This window comes from Taudactylus pleione, unplaced genomic scaffold (genome assembly GCF_031769625.1).
Source record: "Taudactylus pleione unplaced genomic scaffold, aTauple2 ptg000988l, whole genome shotgun sequence".
In the NCBI taxonomy this organism is placed as follows: Eukaryota; Metazoa; Chordata; class Amphibia; order Anura; family Myobatrachidae; genus Taudactylus; species Taudactylus pleione.
The window spans coordinates 160,932-181,108 of NW_028285389.1; the positions used below are offsets into that span (position 1 = coordinate 160,932).

General features: G+C 46.7%; 1 protein-coding gene across 1 annotated transcript in view; it reads left to right on the forward strand.

Annotated features, from left to right (window-relative positions):
• Positions 1 to 695: 695 nt before the first annotated feature.
• Positions 696 to 20,177, forward strand: part of TRAF1 (TNF receptor associated factor 1) — a 35,231-nt gene continuing 15,749 nt past the window's right edge. Inside the window, exons 1-8 of the mRNA XM_088460911.1 lie at positions 696 to 1,152; positions 5,921 to 6,005; positions 7,147 to 7,245; positions 8,767 to 8,928; positions 12,118 to 12,189; positions 13,107 to 13,175; positions 17,912 to 18,295; positions 19,459 to 19,636. Coding sequence (XP_088317037.1) covers positions 959 to 1,152; positions 5,921 to 6,005; positions 7,147 to 7,245; positions 8,767 to 8,928; positions 12,118 to 12,189; positions 13,107 to 13,175; positions 17,912 to 18,295; positions 19,459 to 19,636 — 1,243 coding nt within the window. The 5' untranslated portion in view covers positions 696 to 958. The remainder of the gene's footprint in view (positions 1,153 to 5,920; positions 6,006 to 7,146; positions 7,246 to 8,766; positions 8,929 to 12,117; positions 12,190 to 13,106; positions 13,176 to 17,911; positions 18,296 to 19,458; positions 19,637 to 20,177) is intronic.

The window sequence follows — 20,177 nt, forward strand, 5'->3', positions numbered from 1 at the left end:
AAGAGATAGGGGAGGCCAGGAGATGCTGGGGATAAATAGGGACATAATATAGTGCACCTGAGAGAGGACCATGGCCTCATGGGGAAGGGCCAGGGAAGAGATAGGAGAGGCCAGGAGATGCTGGGGATAAATAGGGACATAATATAGTGCACCTGAGAGAGGGCCATGGCCTCATGGGGAAGGGCCAGGGAAGAGATAGGGGAGGCCAGGAGATGCTGGGGATAAATAGGGACATAATATATAGTGCACCTGAGAGAGGGCCATAGCCTCATGGGGAAGGGCCAGGGAAGAGATAGGGGAGGCCAGGAGATGCTGGGGATAAATAGGGACATAATATAGTGCACCTGAGAGAGGACCATGGCTCCATGGGGAAGGGCCAGGGAAGAGATAGGGGAGGCCAGGAGATGCTGGGGATAAATAGGGACATAATTTTCTTTGCCACCATACATCCTTAAATTAAATAAATAATAAATAAATAATATTGCTCCAATAAACAGCCATCAGTTTCTCTGCCAAATCTATGTTTCAGTGTCTTTATTTACTTTTAGCTTCAGGGTAAATGGTTTGCACACATGACAACGCCTCATCCGATAGAAGGTTTAGCAATCTTAGCATATTACAAAAAAAACTTTGCAAATAACTTTGTCATTGCTATGAGCCAGGAAGTGGAATAGCTGAACGTGTTTCCTGCTAGAATGATGCTGCTTCTGCTGTGACCTGTTCTCTACAATGATATATTATTACTGTCACACATGCTGGGGAATCACCATTTGTCAACGCGTGGAGTAATCAGGGGAATTTCACAACTATTTCCCACTCAAGACAAAACAGGACTTTCAGGCACTCTACCGAGCAGACTGTATATTTTTACTCATATATTTGGTATCACTCAGTTACTGAGAGACTGCGCCAGCAGCACCTGAGGAGGACAGTGCACCAGTCACCGGGGACCTGCGTCATGGCCAGGCTGAAGACTGGCCCCTGTTCTACGCCTGATGAGAACGAGTTTGTGTCTGGGTATCCCACCAGCATCTGCAACGACGTTCCCGGGAAAAAGTATCTTTGCTGCAACTGTAACAATGTCCTGAAGGAGGCGCAACAGACGCTGTGTGGTCACAGATATTGCTCGCCATGCCTGTCCTGGATAGTGAGGTCAGTGTTACGGTCCATCTGGTCCATTCCACATAGACAGGTCAGCGACTTATACAGCTAATTGTAGTCCATCTGGTATTTTTCCTATAGCAGATTATTATATAATACAGTAGTCAGGTTATTAATATACTGGATATTTAGTCCTGAATAGTCACAAAAGGGCACAGTCCTGAATAGTCACTAGTGGACGCAGTCCTGAATTGTCACTAGTGGGCACAGTCCTGAATAGTCACTAGAGGTCACAGTACTGAATAGTCACTAGTGGGCTCAGTCCTATATAGTCACTAGTGGGCACAGTCCTGAATAGTCACTAGTGGGCACAGTCCTGAATAGTCACTAGTGGACGCAGTCCTGAATAGTCACTAGTGGGCTCAGTCCTATATAGTCACAACTGGGCACAGTCCTGAATAGTCACTAGTGGGCTTAGTCCTGAATAATCACAATTGCGCACAGTCTTAAATAGTCACTATAGCAGTTCTACAACAACTGAACTTGTGATGTGAAGCCGCTTTATACCTACGTACAGCAGGCACATGGCTATGATCGTACTTATCACTACCTTTTGTATCTTGTCTAACCTTCCAAACAACCAAATCAATGTTATAAAGAGAAGTATTGAGTATATTCTGGATCACAATTATTTTTGGTATCAGAATGAAATTCATTAACTGGAATGGTGATGGAAAAACCCTTCACCAATTTATAACCCACATGGACTGGAACCAGTGGAATTCACATTTGCATGCAGTAGAGAGACAGTCAATTTTATAGATCTGGAAATTTTAACCCACAGCCTAACGACCACAACAGAGGCGGGCGGTCAGGATGCAAGCGGCCGCCCAGTTTCTGAGCGACCGCTTGCATCCTCCGACCGCCTCTGAATGAGGCCCTTATTTCTGCAATAACTGTATAGGGCGTAAAAAATTAAATACAGAGAATAATTCAACAAAACACAACAGGAACAAAATTTAAAATCAATCAACATCTTGGCTGCATACAGAAGGAGTGCTATACCGCCTAGACAGGCCCGGCTCTACCATTAGGCAGCTTTAGGTAGCTGCCTAGGGGCGCCAGGATCTTGGGGGCGCCACAGAGTCTGCCCATCACAATATTAAGGATATCTCTGAGAGAGACATTCTTGTTGTACTAAATGTAGGTGGTGGCTGTGGAACTAAGGTGACGTCTGCTCACTTTCACCTGACGGGCTGGAAAGTGGGTATTTGTGGCAGTGGTGGGGTTCAGTACGCTGCAGTTTTGCCTAGGTTGCGGAAAAATCTTGCATCGGCCCTGCGCCTAGAGTGCCCTTGTGGTCTTCAGTATATGGGCCGCACAACTACAATAAGTACATTTAGGATCAGGATTGGTGAACCGGTGAATAATATCAAAAAGGTTTGAAAACTCAGAGTGTTTCCAATTCCTTTCTATTACGCCATCGTAAAAATACGAAGTTATTGAAGTTTCTTGCAATACAAAAAAACATTGAGCCTGATTGACAGATGGAGACTTTGTAGAGCCGCACACGAGCGCCTGCGCAATTCTGTCCGTCTCCGATGCAAATTCAGAAGGAGGGTGTCGAATACCTCCTTGTAGCATTAGCGATCCAAGCACTGCGACCAACATCACAGACTGGGATCACCATGGCAACCATCATGACTGATGGTCGCCATGGTTGCTCCTTTGGTCAGGCTGGTCGCTGCCTAGTCACGCAATAGGACAGGAATCTGCGTCCGCTGACGTAGACCCTGGCCTCGTCCTTCCCGGGAAAATGGAGGCGATACGCAGCTTGTCAATCAATTTCTGCAAGCGAGATCGCATGACCTGTTCTGTTCAGACCCCAAAACATCGGCGATGTGTGTTCATCCTCGGATGAATGTACATCTCTGAAGCAGGCCCGTAGAACGTGACTGGAGAGAGGAAGCGACTTCTTAGAAAATCGGGGATATCTGTAAACAGAGTGACACTCCCACAACACTGACATCACTGAGACTTAGGGGTACATTTACTAAAGTGAGAGTTTTTAGAAGTGAGTTTTAGAAGAGATGTTGCCCATAGCAACCAATCAGATTCTACTTAACATTTAACTAGCACCTTTCTAGAAGATAATAGCTAGAATCTGACTGGTTGCTATGGGCAACATCTCTTCTAAAACTCACTTCTAAAAACTCTCACTTTAGTAAATTTACCCCTTAGAGGGGAGTCTAATGATGTTACCTGCTGAGGTCCCGGCGGTATCAGCGATTAGTAAGGAAAGGTAGGGAGAGCTGCAGCATCACCCCCCATTCCCATCTCAGCTGTTGTGAGGTCCATACACTTTTCCACCAAAATTCCGGGTCTCACCCGGAGTTGGAACAGAGGGCCTGATTCAGAGCCGGACACTCTGACCAGAGCGCTCGCTCTGAATCAGGGCCCTCCTACCTAAAAACGGAGCGGCCTCCTGGCCGCTCGCATAGCTGTGGGTGAGCACCCACAGCTTATGCGAGCGGCCAAAATGATGGTCGCGATGGTCAAGACCATCGCGACCATCGGGCTTGCGACGAGACCCTGCGGTAGGGTCTCGCTGCCGCAAGCCCAGGAGTGTTTTTGGCTCTATCAGATGTCAGTGGGGCCGGACCCAGACGGTAGGCGTTCCCATGGGAACGCCTCCGTCTGGGCAGCAATGCCCCCGGCACGCCCACCAAAGGGTGCGTGCTGTCACTCACCATCGACAGCACGCCCCCTTTGGTGCGAGACCCATAGCGACAGCTATGGCTGCTGCTATGCGGGACGGCTTGGCTGTCGCTATGCGGGTCTCGCGCATGCGCACGACGGAGCTCCCTCCATCGTGCGCATGCACATTAGGGCACCATCGACCCGCTTGCGAGCGCTCAGCGCTCGCGAGCGGGTCTGAATTAGGCCCAGAGGCCCTGATTCAGAGCCGGACGCTCTCACAGAGCGCTCGCTCTGAATCAGGGCCGTTCTTTTTTTTTTTTACAACGGCCTCCTGGCCGCTCGCATAGCTGTGGGTGACCACCCACAGCTACAGCAAGTGGCCAGGAAGATGGTCGCGATGGTCAAGACCATCGCTACCATCGGGCTTGCGATGAGACCCTTGTGGTAGGGTCTCGTTGCCGCAAGCCCCAGAGAGCTTTCGGCTCAAGCAGAGCCAAAAGCTCTCCCACTGACATCACATTGTGGGGCCGCCACCAGATGGTAGGCGTACTCATGGGAACGCCTCCGTCTGGGCAGCCACCCCCCGGCCCGCCCACCAAAGGGGGCGTGCTGTCACTCAACATCGACAGCACGCCCCCTTTGGTGCGAGACCTGGAGCGACGGTTTGCCCGTCGCTATCCGGGTCTCGCACATGCGCTCTGGGCCTCCATCGACCCGGTTGCGAGCGGCTTGTGACCGGGTCTGAATCAGGCCCTGAGTTCCTATCCGGGTCAGACCCGGAATTTATCCAGCGCCGACTCGGGATATTCCCGAGTTGGCGCCGCTCGCACCAGAGTCGGGTCTGCATAGACCTGGCTTTCCCGGCGTGAAAGTGGACGCTTGGAGATGACATCATGTCCAAGCACCACTGAAGCCGGACCAATCGGCCAGCTAGCAGCGCACTCCAAGTCATCGTGACCCGGAGTGCGCTGTTCTCACAGCAGGGTTTCACGGGCTACGCCCCCGTGTTAAACCCTGCTAGTTACCTGGGTTGGATTGCCGGGTCACTCGACCCGGCGATCCCACTCTCTCTCCTTTTACACCAGGGAGCTGCCCGGGTTACCCCTGCAATAACCCGGGTTTTAGCTCCGGTGTAAAAGGGGTATTATTCACAAAAGGGACTATAAACATATTTGGGATACTGTTTGTCTTTGTGCATTTCTCAGTGACTGCACAGTATGTGTACATTATGGCTTACTCGTGACAACACACTGTATATTGTATTCTCAGCTCTTCCACATTTCAGTTTTATTCTTGATAATGTGTTATTAGATTATATTGGAAGCTGCTATTTACTGAATAGTTTCGAAGCTCTTGGACAATCATTTATTTGTTTTTTTTGGATTTCCCTCTGATAGGCATAATTACAGTTTTCATGTTACAGTCCCCCTCATAGTACACTAAATCAACAAAAGTGATTGGACACCCCGCGTTTCAGCTGGTTTGTCATAGGTCCACTAGCTGTAACGTATGGTCACATTAACTCTGAGAAGTATAGAGATGTTCTCGATAACTCTGTGCTCCCTACATTGTGGCAGTTCTATATAAACAACAATTGTTATTATCAATGTAACAGGTTATAAGAAGAATGTTGATAGTTATCATTCTCTATTGGTCTAAATCTTCAGGCTGCTTCTAATGATTTATAATTCTGCACAGTGTCATGTGACTGCCATGGCAACCACAGTTAATTGGCATCTAACGTAGTGTACAGAGAGGCTTTGGAATTCCCCTATCTGCTCTCTCTGCACTGTGCCATCCTCCCCCTCTTTCTCCCCCCTCTACCATCACATGATTTTCTGAGAGGCTATGCTTATATGGTAGTTGACTTACTATTTAAAGAAGAAAAAAATACCTTTTAAAATATGTTGGTTTTGTGCTTTAAGCGACGACTGGCATTTACCTAGTAAATAGTAATAGCTGTTATTATTTTACTGTAGTAGTAATGTGTATTCATTAATGTTACTCCAAGTTCAGAGAGTTCCATTGCTCATAACTCTTAATTTCAATTATCTACCATAAAATGTGCTACAGAGTAATAAATATCTCATAATAAAGGTAAATCTCTGTCCTGTACCAGGAATCACAAAAGACCCGTCTGTCCCAGGTGTAGACAAGAAGACCCCAATTCTCTGACGGAAGACAGCTATTTAGCCGAAGACCGGGTAGGTTTTGCCAGACATGAGTATATGTTTTCTATCTGCTTCTTCACTAGTACTATAAAATATTCGGAGTCACATTTCAGCGCCGTAGGTGGCTGCTCTCGGAACACTGATATTTTACCTCTTTCCATTGTCAGTAGAAGCCGTTTCTATAATAATTGGCGCATATATCTACCCCTTGGCTGCAAGAGATCTGTCTGACACAGGGGTCCTCTCGGCAAACACCTGACTCGCCCATGACACTCCCACGATAGGCCCTTGAGACGTGCGTACTCATTGTCGCCGCCTAGTTAACACTTACGGAGGGAAATGGGCGAGATCCCCCCAACTCCAAGTCAACCGAAGATCTACAAAGATTCGAATGTTTGCTACTGCTTATGTACAGTTGTCTAACATTCGCTAGATGCGCCCACATATGGTGCTGTGCGCACGTGTCATAATGACTGCTGGGAGGCTTCCCTGAGAAACAGGATTTAATGAATGATAAATGAATGAATGGTGTAGTAGTATCACTTTATTCTGTTCTGCGGCAAAACGCAACAGCGCTACAGTCATACTGTGGATGGCGCAGGCCGTACAGCCCCATGGATAAGAACCGGACCTTATTAACGCTGTATAGAATCAATGTTGTAACTGTTATAAAACATTTTTCTACACTAGCAACTTATATTGCTTTAATCCTTTAATATGATTAATAAATAATAGTGCTCTCTCAATAACATACTGTATATTAATAAAATAATAATGCCACCATAATAGAATAGTTAATGTTAGTTACCTGCTTAGTACATGATGCCTGCCCTTATTATGAGCGTATTGTTATAACTCATCTTCTGATTAGCCAGATAGATAGTGGCAGGTTTGTGGCGGATTTGTGGCTGGTTTTCCAGCATTCTGGAGGTCAAATCCACTGGCGAAATGCGTCAAAACACCTGCCGTTTAGTAAATTGAGCCTGTTGTGTTATATAATGACTATATTTGTCCTCACCTTCCTCTTTTCCTCATCTATTTCTATGAGCTTTGCTGATGCTGTCAGACTTTCCTTTTGACTGTATCCTGAAACTGACCGTTAATTGCAGTATCTCAGTCTTCTGTCACAGAAAGTCCCTCTCGTCATTGCTGTAATGTGATGTTTCTATTCTAGGCCTTCAGTGATGCTGCTATTAATAAAGAAATCTCAGAATTAAAAGTCCACTGTATGACAGCGGGGTGCGGCTGGGGCGGCGTCCTCAAAGACTTTGATGTAAGTTTAACTCGTCTTCTCTATGGCAGCTGTAGGGAATAATTAGTGTATCTATCGCTGACCCGCGGCGAAGGCCGAATCCTCCTGAGCGGAAGTGATATTTAAGTCCATGCAGTCCTTCAATTCATTGCAAAGCTGCAACATCACAGAGGAATTACTCAAACGAAGTGCCTCGTGCCTCGGTGAGGTCACATTCTCATAAATATGCTCATTACACTGCGGCCTCATGTACATCCTAATAGCTAATAATTTTAAAATGCATTATCCCATGTTACAGGCATAATCTTTATTGTATCATGTTCTGAAGTGTAACTCAAAGTAATTAAGTAATTTTTCTAAAATGGGGATCAGCTGAGTGTAGGTTCAGTACATTAATCGTGTAGTGATTCTTCCCATAAACTTTACACCATCGGTAAATGAAGGGAGGCCGTAGTCTGGTCTGGTCACAGTCACTTAGGTTGTCCAAAGGATTTTCCTGTGTGGAAAACATAACATCAAGCTACACGCATTGCCGCTCATATCGGACCACAGTTTGGGCCTGAGGTGGACGCAATTCCGATGTTTGAGCGATTATTTTTGTACTGTGCATGCACCGAGTTTAATTTCCATCGGTGGCTGCACTGAGTGACTTGGAACCAGAGTGACTGACAGTGAGGGAGCGTTTGTGAGAGGTAATGGAGGGTTGTGACTCAAACGCAGGTGTGACATGTTTTGGGGGGGGGGTGCCTGCAACGGCGAATTGATACACAGCAGTTATGTGTCCGGTAGCTCACTTCTCATGGACATTCTGAGTGGCCAAACGGTTGCTGAGAACATTGCTGCTGTGACTGATGTGCAACCGATAGTGCGTCTGTGTACGCAAGCGTTGGACTTGAGATGCCGCTAGTGGGCGTCTCAACACAAATCCCAGCGGCTGCAGCATTTGCATATTCATACAGGTGGGATCGCAGCCGCGGGGGGATTTTGGCTACACCAATAAGACCCTTTGTCCTCAAAAGGAGGAACAGACTCGGTAACCGAAAGAAGCAAATGACTGCAGGGGAGTAGCAAGGTTACACAGCGGCCGGGACAAGATTTAACAGGAGTCTGTACTCACATGTCATAGCATGATATCACAAGCACATCACGGTGCCCACACACGCCTGTCCTGATTGTCGGTATTAGATACACAGACATGCAGGAGGGAGGTCGGGAGGTAATGCAAATCCTGCTCTGCTGTCCTATGGGGGTCTGTGTGACCGACAAGTCTGATCTATATGGCAATTGCCCCCCACTAAACCTCCCGATCGCTACACCAAATTCCTATCGACAAAGGTTTCCCAACTCCTCGGGCCTTTCTAGTGATACCGCACCTGGCAATTCAGATGGCACAAATCATGATGAACTGTTATCATAGTATTATAACAAATAAAGTCAGACAAAATTAAATAGGATTAGGTTGAAAAACAAATGTGAAAGATAAGAGAATCCTAACATCGCATAGAAGAACAAACTAATAACCCCCATCCTCTGATTTTCCAGGGTCACCAAAGCCTCTGTGACTACGCCCCGATACCGTGCCACACCGGCTGTGGGCAAACGGTTCAGCGGAGACATCTGGCCGACCATTTGGAAAGGGAATGTACTAATTCTACAACAATGTGTCGAAGATGCTCTCAGAGGGTCCCCGGTAATGAATATCCAGTAAGACTCTAATTAGCTCTTTTATATCAACGGAAAACGGATTCTCGTAAATGGTCTCAGCACACGGAGAATAACGACGTGTCAGGGCTTCATAAGTAACCAGAAACAACAGTCTTTAGCAACCAGTAAGGGAAATGACATCACAGCACATCACATGACATGACATCACACATGCTGCATCAGTTCTATGATGTAATACAGACACAGTAACAGGAAGTTGGGGGATCGTCACTGTCATGTGATTTTGCATAAATGTAAAAAAAAAATCTCCACTTTTTACCAATTTTCCACCTCAGTTGTCACAAAAGGACGCTCTCACCATGCCAGTGACACGGATGTCTACTAGAAGGTATTACACAGAATTCAGCACTCAATCTTGTCCTCACCTTTCACAGAGGTTACAGATTGGCTGAATCACCCTGAAAAACAGTCCAGCTACACCCACACCCCCGTTTTCTGTAACGCTTCCTGTTCTCGCCCCCAACCACCAGCAGCAATTGAGGAGTTAATGTGGGGAAGTAACTGTCAGCTGGATGTGTACTTATTTTGACTAAAGTTGAACTGAAGGTACCCATATATCAGAGTGGGGTTTCCGCAAGATCCTGCGACGCGATCGGAAACGCCGATCTGCCGGTTGGAAACGGTGGCCGGCCACCAACGATGGTCAGCTATCCATCGCAGGATCGCTAAATTTTCAATGTTAAATGTCCCCGATTAGACAATCACGATCATTTTTTGATCGCGATTGTCAAAACGGGAAAATTCAACATGTTGGATTTCTGTGATGCCGGGTTGCAGCATCGCGGGATCGCGGCAATCCGTCGCGGATGGATGGGGCCCATGAGTTTGAGTTATTTTGAGATTAATTAACAATCCATTAACTCCGGGATTTTATTATTATCACTCGACATATATTTAATAATCATTTTTTATATTGGAATTATTGTCAACACAGACACTAATAACACTATTGTACCCAATCTGAACAAAAAAGCCATGCCTGTTGTTACACATACATACATACATACATGCAACATACGTGTGTGTGTGTGTGTTCCTGTTTTATTTCTAGGGGGGATAACACTGAGTAAATGTTGAGAACTTTGTATAAGTTTAAAAGTTTCCAGGGGACAGTAGAATGTGAATACCCCACCGCTACTCTAACACATACCCACAGACAGAACAGTATATGCTGGTGCAGAACTTCCTGCTAGAAGTGAGTCTGTGCAGTACACAATATATAGGGGTTTTCCCTCTGCAGTAACTTTATTGTGTTGTCGGTTGATTTCCTTGTACTGTCAGAGGAATGTGCCCTCTCCTCCCTGCATAAGATACATCTGGCAGGTTTGAGTGATACGACATGGTGGTGAGAACAAACGCTCTCTGCCTATAAGACGTTGTTAGTGGAAAATATAGACAGAATCCAAAATGATAAAAGGAATGTACCATATATGTAGTAATAGCTGCAGGAGATAAAGCTGTCTGAAGGCAAAACACAACCACTTAGATTATTTTTCATTCTTACTCATATTGTGGGGCCTATTCATCATCACTTGAACATTTTCACCTGCAATTGTAAAAATTAAGTATTTGGGCCATTCATCACAAAGGTAAAGCAGAAGATATCACACATATCTCCTACTTACCTTCTTATTGCGGAATGGCCTATTTACCTTCCTCTCCCGGAATGGCCCGCTGTTCCCATACACTAGTATCACAGATATCTCCTGCTTACCTTCCTCTCCCGGAATGGCCCGCTGTCCCCATACACTAGTATCACAGATATCTCCTACTTACCTTTCTCTCCCGGAATGGCCCACTGTCCTCATACACTAGTATCACAGATATCTCCTGCTTACCTTTCTCTCCCAGAATGGCCCGCTGTCCTCATACACTAGTATCACAGATATCTCCTGCTTACCTTCCTCTCCCGGAATGGCCCGCTGTTTCCATACACTAGTATCACCGATATCTCCTGCTTACCTTTCTCTCCCGGAATGGCCCGCTGTCCTCATACACTAGTATCACAGATATCTCCTGCTTACCTTCCTCTCCCGGAATGGCCCACTGTCCCCATACACTAGTATCACAGATATCTCCTACTTACCTTCCTCTCCCGGAATGGCCCGCTGTCCCCATACACTAGTATCACAGATATCTCCTGCTTACCTTCCTCTCCCGGAATGGCCCACTGTCCCCATACACTAGTATCACAGATATCTCCTGCTTACCTTCCACTCCCAGATTGGCCCGCTGTCCTCATACACTACTATCACAGATATCTCCTGCTTACCTTCCTCTCCCGGAATGGCCCGCTGTCCTCATACACTAGTATCACAGATATCCCCTACTTACCTTCCTCTCCCGGAATGGCCCGCTGTCCCCATACACTAGTATCACAGATATCTCCTGCTTACCTTCCTCTCCCGGAATGGCCCGCTGTCCCCATACACTAGTATCACAGATATCTCCTGCTTACCTTCCTCTCCCGGAATGGCCCGCTGTCCCCATACACTAGTATCACAGATATACCCATAATAGTGTATAGTAGTGAAGTAAATACACTAATGATCATTTAAAAACTAATATCGAATTACATTAATAACTCACAAGGTGGTTTTAAGTTGGCCAAACTTTTTAGAATTCCGCAAAGGTAATTATATTTATATAAACACAGATTGCATGCAAAATCTAGCTTAATTTAAGATGTTGTTTATTAACAATAATAATATTTACATAAAATCGTATATTAAGCATGATATAATACATGATCAAATATAAAACAATATGTCCTTTTTCTGTTTTATACATGTGCAAGTATTTACATGTGTGTTTGCGTGGGGAGATAAAGGGGGTATGATGGATGTGTCATGTGTGTGTAGGGATTGTGTTTTTGTTTTGTATGATGGTGTGTGAGGGAAGGGGGTTTTTGGTGCCCAGCATCTCACGCCACCAGACACCCTCTTGCCTCATGGAATCTATTGTGTGATAAGTTGTGTATATAATCTAATGGTATCACAATTTGGGTGGCTCAGATGCGTGGGCAGATTGCCAATAATCTCTCAAACTGCGTAAACACCTCCATCACGTCCATCTTTGGATCCGGTCCAACGCCACATTGCAGCTAGAACACAGAAAAGTGTTGGGGACATAAACATTATTAATCGTGAACATTTTATATCGTTTCAGAGCCACAATTGTGAGAAAAGTTCTTCTGAGATTCAGAATCACAGAAAACCAGCTCTCCCGGCCAAGGGGAAGGTAATAAATGCCTAAAAAAGATTATTTTAGGAATTTGTGAGACTCAGTGACAGATTGCAGCGTACCTTCAGGCAGTCCTGATTTTATCGAACAATCCCAGTTTGCATCCAGTTAAAGGGGCATGGCCCTTTTGTCACAATTTGACAATTTTTAATGTTAGTAGGAATGTTATGATAAGTATGTGTGAAGTCCAAGGGCTGAACCTGGGCCATAACTAGGTGTGCGAGCGGTGCTGTCGATCAGGGCGCAGGGCCCTGGGGGCAGCACTGTCGCTGCCCGACGCCGCCTTAATGTGGCTTGCAGGGTCCCTGGAATGGCTTCCTGCAGCCAGTAACACTGCGGCAGAGTCGCCCGTTTCATCCAAGGGATTCTATAAAATGATAAGTAGCAGCTGATATGGTCTCCTGACAAAGTTTTACACATCTACCCCTTGGATACTACCTGTAATGTGACGGGATAGCTGTGGTTAAACAAACAAACAAACCTGTGGCTTTCTGTGGGTTTAATGAGAACAAGGAAGTGCTATGACACAGACTACCCGCTGCTGCAGCCTCAGACACATGAATATCAGAGATATACAAATTCTTCACAAGGCAGCTGACAAGTCGCTTTGCAGCAGACATCCCACAATCATATGGGTGAGCCACCCACATGCAGATATCTGCAGACTATTACACCTGAAAAATACAGGCACCAGAGGTCTGATGGGGGACTTAGGGACAGCAAGAATCCTGACAGTCTTTCACCATTCCTTCACAATTCCATTCTTTCATGATATAACTCAAAGGTTGTTCATTGTTACCTGCCATATATGGGTAAATATCTGTCCCACACATCACTAGCAGGTGCTTCTTAAATGGAGAGAAATGTGTTTTCATTACCAAATTATATTAATTAAAATGTTGGACTCATTACAGAATCACAACACAGGCGCTGCTTCCTGGAAGGACAGGTGTAGTTTTTCCCTGGTTGGATGCACCTTTAATGTAAGTGTGACATTTAATGAAATGTAGGATAATATATGAATTATGGAAACTGAGCACACTATATGCTTTATCAATGGATACCCCAACAAAGAAGATGGATGTTTCTAATAGAAGGTGCATTAACATCAAAATCTCCCATAGTACAATTAGATCCTCACATCACTGCTATGTGCTGCTGTTAGTTTTTCCACTATATAACTCTCAGTCTGTGGCTTCCTGCTGCCTCCATTCCCCTCCTCACATCATGTCACTGCCCCTGTCACATTCAGCCCTGTCCTCACTAACACGCCATTCATCTCCTGATATACTCTGTGCTGCTGGGGGACCTTGCTCCTCCCACTATATAACTCTCAGTCTGTGGCTTCCTGCTGCCCCCATTCCCCTCCTCACATCATGTCACTGCCCCTGTCACAGGCAGCACTGTCCTCACTAACACATCACTCATCTCCTGATATACTCTGTGCTGCTGGGGGACCTTGCTCCTCCCACTATATAACTCTCAGTCTGTGGCTTCCTGCTGCCCCCATTCCCCTCCTCACATCATGTCACTGCCCCTGTCACAGGCAGCGCTGTCCTCACTAACACATCACTCATCTCCTGATATACTCTGTGCTGCTGGGGACCCTGATCCTCCCACTATATAACTCTCAGTCTGTGGCTTCCAGCTGCCTCCATTCCCCTCCTCACATCATGTCACTGCCCCTGTCACATGCAGCCCTGTCCTCACTAACACATCTCTCATCTCCTTTTATACTCTGTGCTGCTGGGAAACCCAGCTCTTTCCACTATATAACTCTCAGTCTGTGGCTTCCTGCTGCCTTCATTCCTCTCCTCACATCATGCCACTGTCCCTGTCACATGCAGCCCTGTCCTCACTAACACATCACTGACCTCCTGATATACTCTGTGCTGCTGGGGACTCTGCTCCTCCCACTATATAACTCTCAGTCTGTGGCTTCCTGCTGCCCCCATTCCCCTCCTCACATCATGTCACTGCCCCTGTCACAGGCAGCACTGTCCTCACTAACACATCACTCATCTCCTGATATACTCTGTGCTGCTGGGGACCCTGATCCTCCCACTATATAACTCTCAGTCTGTGGCTTCCAGCTGCCTCCATTCCCCTCCTCACTTCATGTCACTGCCCCTGTCACATGCAGCCCTGTCCTCACTAACACATCTCTCATCTCCTTTTATACTCTGTGCTGCTGGGAAACCCAGCTCTTTCCACTATATAACTCTCAGTCTGTGACTTCCTGCTGCCTTCATTCCTCTCCTCACATCATGCCACTGCCCCTGTCCTCACTAACGCATCACTCATCTTCTGATATACTCTGTGCTGCTGGGGACTCTGCTCCTCCCACTATATAACTCTCAGTCTGTGGCTTCCAGCTGCCTCCATTCCCCTCCTCACATCATGTCACTGCCCCTGTCACATGCAGCCCTGTCCTCACTGACACATCACTCATCTCCTGATATACTCGGTTCTGCTGGGGACCCTGCTCCTCCCACTATATAACTCTCAGTCTGTGGCTTCCTGCTGCCTCCATTCCTCTCCTCACATCATGTCACTGCCCCTGTCATATACAGCTCTGTCCTCACTAATGCATCACTCATCTTCTGATATACTCTGTGCTGCTGGGGACCCTGCTCCTCCCACTATATAACTCTCAGTCTGTGGCTTCCTGCTGCCTCCATTCCTCTCCTCACATCATGTCACTGCCCCTGTCATATACAGCTCTGTCCTCACTAATGCATCACTCATCTTCTGATATACTCTGTGCTGCTGGGGACTCTGCTCCTCCCACTATATAACTCTCAGTCTGTGACTTCCTGCTGGCTCCATTCCCCTCCTCACATCATGTCACTGCCCCTGTCACATGCAGCACTGTCCTCACCAACACATCACTCATCTCCTGATATACTCTGTGCTGCTGGGGACCCTGCTCCTCCCACTATATAACTCTCAGTCTGTGGCTTCCTGCTGCCTCCATTCCCCTCCTCACATCATGCCACTGCCCCTGTCACATGCAGCCCTGTCCTCACTCACACATCTCTCATCTCCTGTTATACTCTGTGCTGCTGGGAAACCCAGCTCTTTCCACTATATACCTCTCAGTCTGTGGCTTCCTGCTGCCTTCATTCCTCTCCTCACATCATGCCACTGCCCCTGTCACATACAGCCCTGTCCTCACTAACACATCACTCATCTCCTGATATACTCTGTGCTGCTGGGGACCCTGCTCCTCCCACTATATAACTCTCAGTCTGTGGCTTCCTGCTGCCTCCATTCCCCTCCTCACATGATGTCACTGCCCCTGTCACATGCAGCCCTGTCCTCACCAACACATCACTCATCTCCTGATATACTCTGTGCTGCTGGGGACTCTGCTCCTCCCACTATATAACTCTCAGTCTGTGGCTTCCTGCTGCCTCCATTCCCCTCCTCACATCATGTCACTGCCCCTGTCACATGCAGCCCTGTCCTCACTAATACATCACTCATCTCCTGATATACTCTGTGCTGCTGGGGACTCTGCTCCTCCCACTATATAACTCTCAGTCTGTGGCTTCCTGCTGCCTCCATTCCTCTCCTCACATCATGTCACTGCCCCTGTCACATGCAGCCCTGTCCTCACCAACACATCACTCATCTCCTGATATACTCTGTGCTGCTGGGGACCCTGCTCCTCCCACTATATAACTCTCAGTCTGTGGCTTCCTGCTGCCTCCATTCCTCTCCTCACATCATGTCACTGCCCCTGTCACATGCAGCCCTGTCCTCACTGACACATCACTCATCTCCTGATATACTCTGTGCTGCTGGGGACCCTGCTCCTCCCACTATATAACTCTCAGTCTGTGGCTTCCTGCTGCCTCCATTCCTCTCCTCACATCATGTCACTGCCCCTGTCACATGCAGCCCTGTCCTCACCAACACATCACTCATCTCCTGATATACTCTGTGCTGCTGGGGACCCTGCTCCTCCCACTATATAACTCTCAGTCTGTGGCTTCCTGCTGCCTCCATTCCCCTCCTCACATCATGTCACTGCCCCTGTCACATGCAGCACTGTCCTCACCAACACATCACTCATCTCCTGATATACTCTGTGCTGCTGGGGACCCTGCTCCTCCCACTATATAACTCTCAGTCTGTGGCTTCCTGCTGCCTCCATTCCCCTCCTCACATCATGCCACTGCTCCTGTCACATGCAGCCCTGTCCTCACTCACACATCTCTCATCTCCTGTTATACTCTGTGCTGCTGGGAAACCCAGCTCTTTCCACTATATACCTCTCAGTCTGTGGCTTCCTGCTGCCTTCATTCCTCTCCTCACATCATGCCACTGCCCCTGTCACATACAGCCCTGTCCTCACTAACACATCACTCATCTCCTGATATACTCTGTGCTGCTGGGGACCCTGCTCCTCCCACTATATAACTCTCAGTCTGTGGCTTCCTGCTGCCTCCATTCCCCTCCTCACATGATGTCACTGCCCCTGTCACATGCAGCCCTGTCCTCACCAACACATCACTCATCTCCTGATATACTCTGTGCTGCTGGGGACTCTGCTCCTCCCACTATATAACTCTCAGTCTGTGGCTTCCTGCTGCCTCCATTCCCCTCCTCACATCATGTCACTGCCCCTGTCACATGCAGCCCTGTCCTCACTAATACATCACTCATCTCCTGATATACTCTGTGCTGCTGGGGACTCTGCTCCTCCCACTATATAACTCTCAGTCTGTGGCTTCCTGCTGCCTCCATTCCTCTCCTCACATCATGTCACTGCCCCTGTCACATGCAGCCCTGTCCTCACCAACACATCACTCATCTCCTGATATACTCTGTGCTGCTGGGGACCCTGCTCCTCCCACTATATAACTCTCAGTCTGTGGCTTCCTGCTGCCTCCATTCCTCTCCTCACATCATGTCACTGCCCCTGTCACATGCAGCCCTGTCCTCACTGACACATCACTCATCTCCTGATATACTCTGTGCTGCTGGGGACCCTGCTCCTCCCACTATATAACTCTCAGTCTGTGGCTTCCTGCTGCCTCCATTCCTCTCCTCACATCATGTCACTGCCCCTGTCACATGCAGCCCTGTCCTCACCAACACATCACTCATCTCCTGATATACTCTGTGCTGCTGGGGACCCTGCTCCTCCCACTATATAACTCTCAGTCTGTGGCTTCCTGCTGCCTCCATTCCCCTCCTCACATCATGTCACTGCCCCTGTCACATGCAGCCCTGTCCTCACTGACACATCACTCATCTCCTGATATACTCTGTGCTGCTGGGGACCCTGCTCCTCCCACTATATAACTCTCAGTCTGTGGCTTCCTGCTGCCTCCATTCCCCTCCTCACATCATGTCACTGCCCCTGTCACATGCAGCACTGTCCTCACTAACACATCACTTATCTCCTGATATACTCTGTGCTGCTGGGGACCCTGCTCCTCCCACTATATAACTCTCAGTCTGTGGCTTCCTGCTGCCCCCATTCCCCTCCTCAGATCATGTCACTACCCCTGTCCTCACTAACGCATCACTCATCTTCTGATATACTCTGTGCTGCTGGGGACCCTGCTCCTCCCACTATATACCTCTCAGTCTGTGGCTTTCTGCTGCCTTCATTCCTCTCCACACATCATGTCACTGTCCCTATCTTGTAGCCGGAAAAGGACATATATAAAAGCTACATCAGTTGTCAACTTTCACTTTTTAGGGAAGCAGAGAAAAGGTGAAGGAACATGAGAAGTCATCTGCAACTGCTCACTTAGCACTGGTTATTCCTGTTCTAATGCAAATAAAATCCAGCCTATCAGGATCAACAGCCAGAGGGGCCCAGAAAGTATTTTCAAAAATGCACAATGGGGATGCAAGTCATGTGAATGGGGATATCGATGTGGACTGTGGTGGCCACCATAATGGAATGATCACAATGCAAGATCTGATCAGCAGGTTATCTGTTGTGGAGGCCCGGACACAAGTCTTTGAAAATATCATCGCTGTGCTGAACAGGGAGATTGACAGCTCCAGCGGCAAAATAACTGCTGCCCTGGAGCAGAGGAACGAGGAAGAGATGAAAGTAAAGGCCTGTGAGCAGAAGGTAAAACGCGTTCACTGCAGCCGCTGCCAGCCAAGGTTCTGTGTTTCTGTATATGTATTAGTGCATAACCTCTACGGGCTGCCAGGAAAAACTAGCAGAGTCATTGGTCACGGAGTGCCTACGCCCATCCATTCTATATATACTTTGTGCACATCACTAGGAATCGCATTGCACCATGACAGTCAAGTTGATACATTTCTGTGAAAGTAATTACCGTAATATCAATGACTTCTAGGGCCGTATTCAACTGGTAGCGAAAAGCCGAGATCCACTAAAAAGTATCGCCGATTGCGACTTTTTGCCAGGCGGAAACTTATCTCCGTATTCAATTGCAATCACTTTTTCGCATACGCGAAAACGCGATGCAATATAATAGGCGAAAAAGATTTGCCTCTGAATAGGTGGAGGAAAAAAAAGTGTAAAATCGCTATTTTGGGGTGCAAAGGTGGGGAAACCACTCAGCACCCTTGAGATAGGTCCACAAAGGATAACTGCGTAAAAAAAAAAAAAAAGTGAGGAACACCCCAAAAAAGCACTTTGAAAATGGGGGCGAAATAGTGGGGGTACAAACATAAAAAGTAGCAAAATATACTTTTGGGGGTCTGCAAGTATGGGCGGGGTGTTTTTTCGTGTTTGCCGAAGGTGCGTTTTTTACGTTTCTTATAACTTCACTTTAGCGACTTTTAAATATGCTAGCACCCATTTTCAAGTACCCCAAATTTGACAGGACTACTTATTTTCTCCTAAAAAGACTGCTTTATGCCATTCTTCACCACTTGTGCAAAGACGCTAATTAGAGGCAGTTGTGTGAACTTAAGTACCCCAAACTGTTTCATTATGGCTAATCGGGCACTACTACATTGATCCCCAATGTTTCCACATTTTTGGGGGGGTTCAGGCTGATTTCCCCGATTCAGACATCACTTTTCGCCTGTTTTCATGTCTTTTGGAATTGAATAGGGCGAATCGCAGGTACGCGCACGAAATACGCGATGTAGAGAAAAACTCCAACAGGTGAAACTTTATTGCGTATGCGAAACTAATTGAATACGGGCCCTAGCCGCCTTGTTGGGCATTGTCGTACAGATCACCATATAAACGTCAGGAAACAAATGATACTTGACTTGCAAACTAACAAAAACTTTATTCATTTTATTTCCCAGATTGCTAATTTGCATCGCACATTGGCTAGGAAGGACATGGCACTGAATGATTTATATGCGCGTTTCGCCACCCTAGAGCAAACTTCCCTCGATGGGATATTTTTATGGAAAATCACTGACCTAAGACAGAAATGTCATGATGCAATCACCGGAAAAGCCATCAGCCTCTATTCTCCAGGTACGAACTATCGGCAACTACATTTCCCAGAGGAAATCAACTTAATTGAACTGTTAATGATTATAATAACTATTGTGACTCATTGATATCATTTCACCATTTTCATGTAAACTGAAACATTAGTTATTTTCATACGAAGAAAAGGGGAGAGAGGAATAATAAAATAACTGCACTTCATTTCATATCCAAAACAATATCAGACTTACAGCACAGATAGAAAGTAAGTTTACCATAATCATGGAAATAGTTGTGATAATCAAACTTACCATAGTCTGTAAAAAAAATACAGTAATTGTCACCATACACTCCACCATAAGGTCCAGTGATATGGTAGAAAAGGTGAAACGCGTTTCGATCCTACGGACGTTTTTAATGGCTCACTATGCAAAGGAATCTACTGAGCTTTGAATAATATCGCACAACAATCTCGTTGGTTGACAAGCCTGAATTAAAAATATTAAATATATTAAAAACCTTTTAAATAAATGACATTATTTAAAAAATATATTTACTCAACGTGATGATCTAATGAAATTAGTCT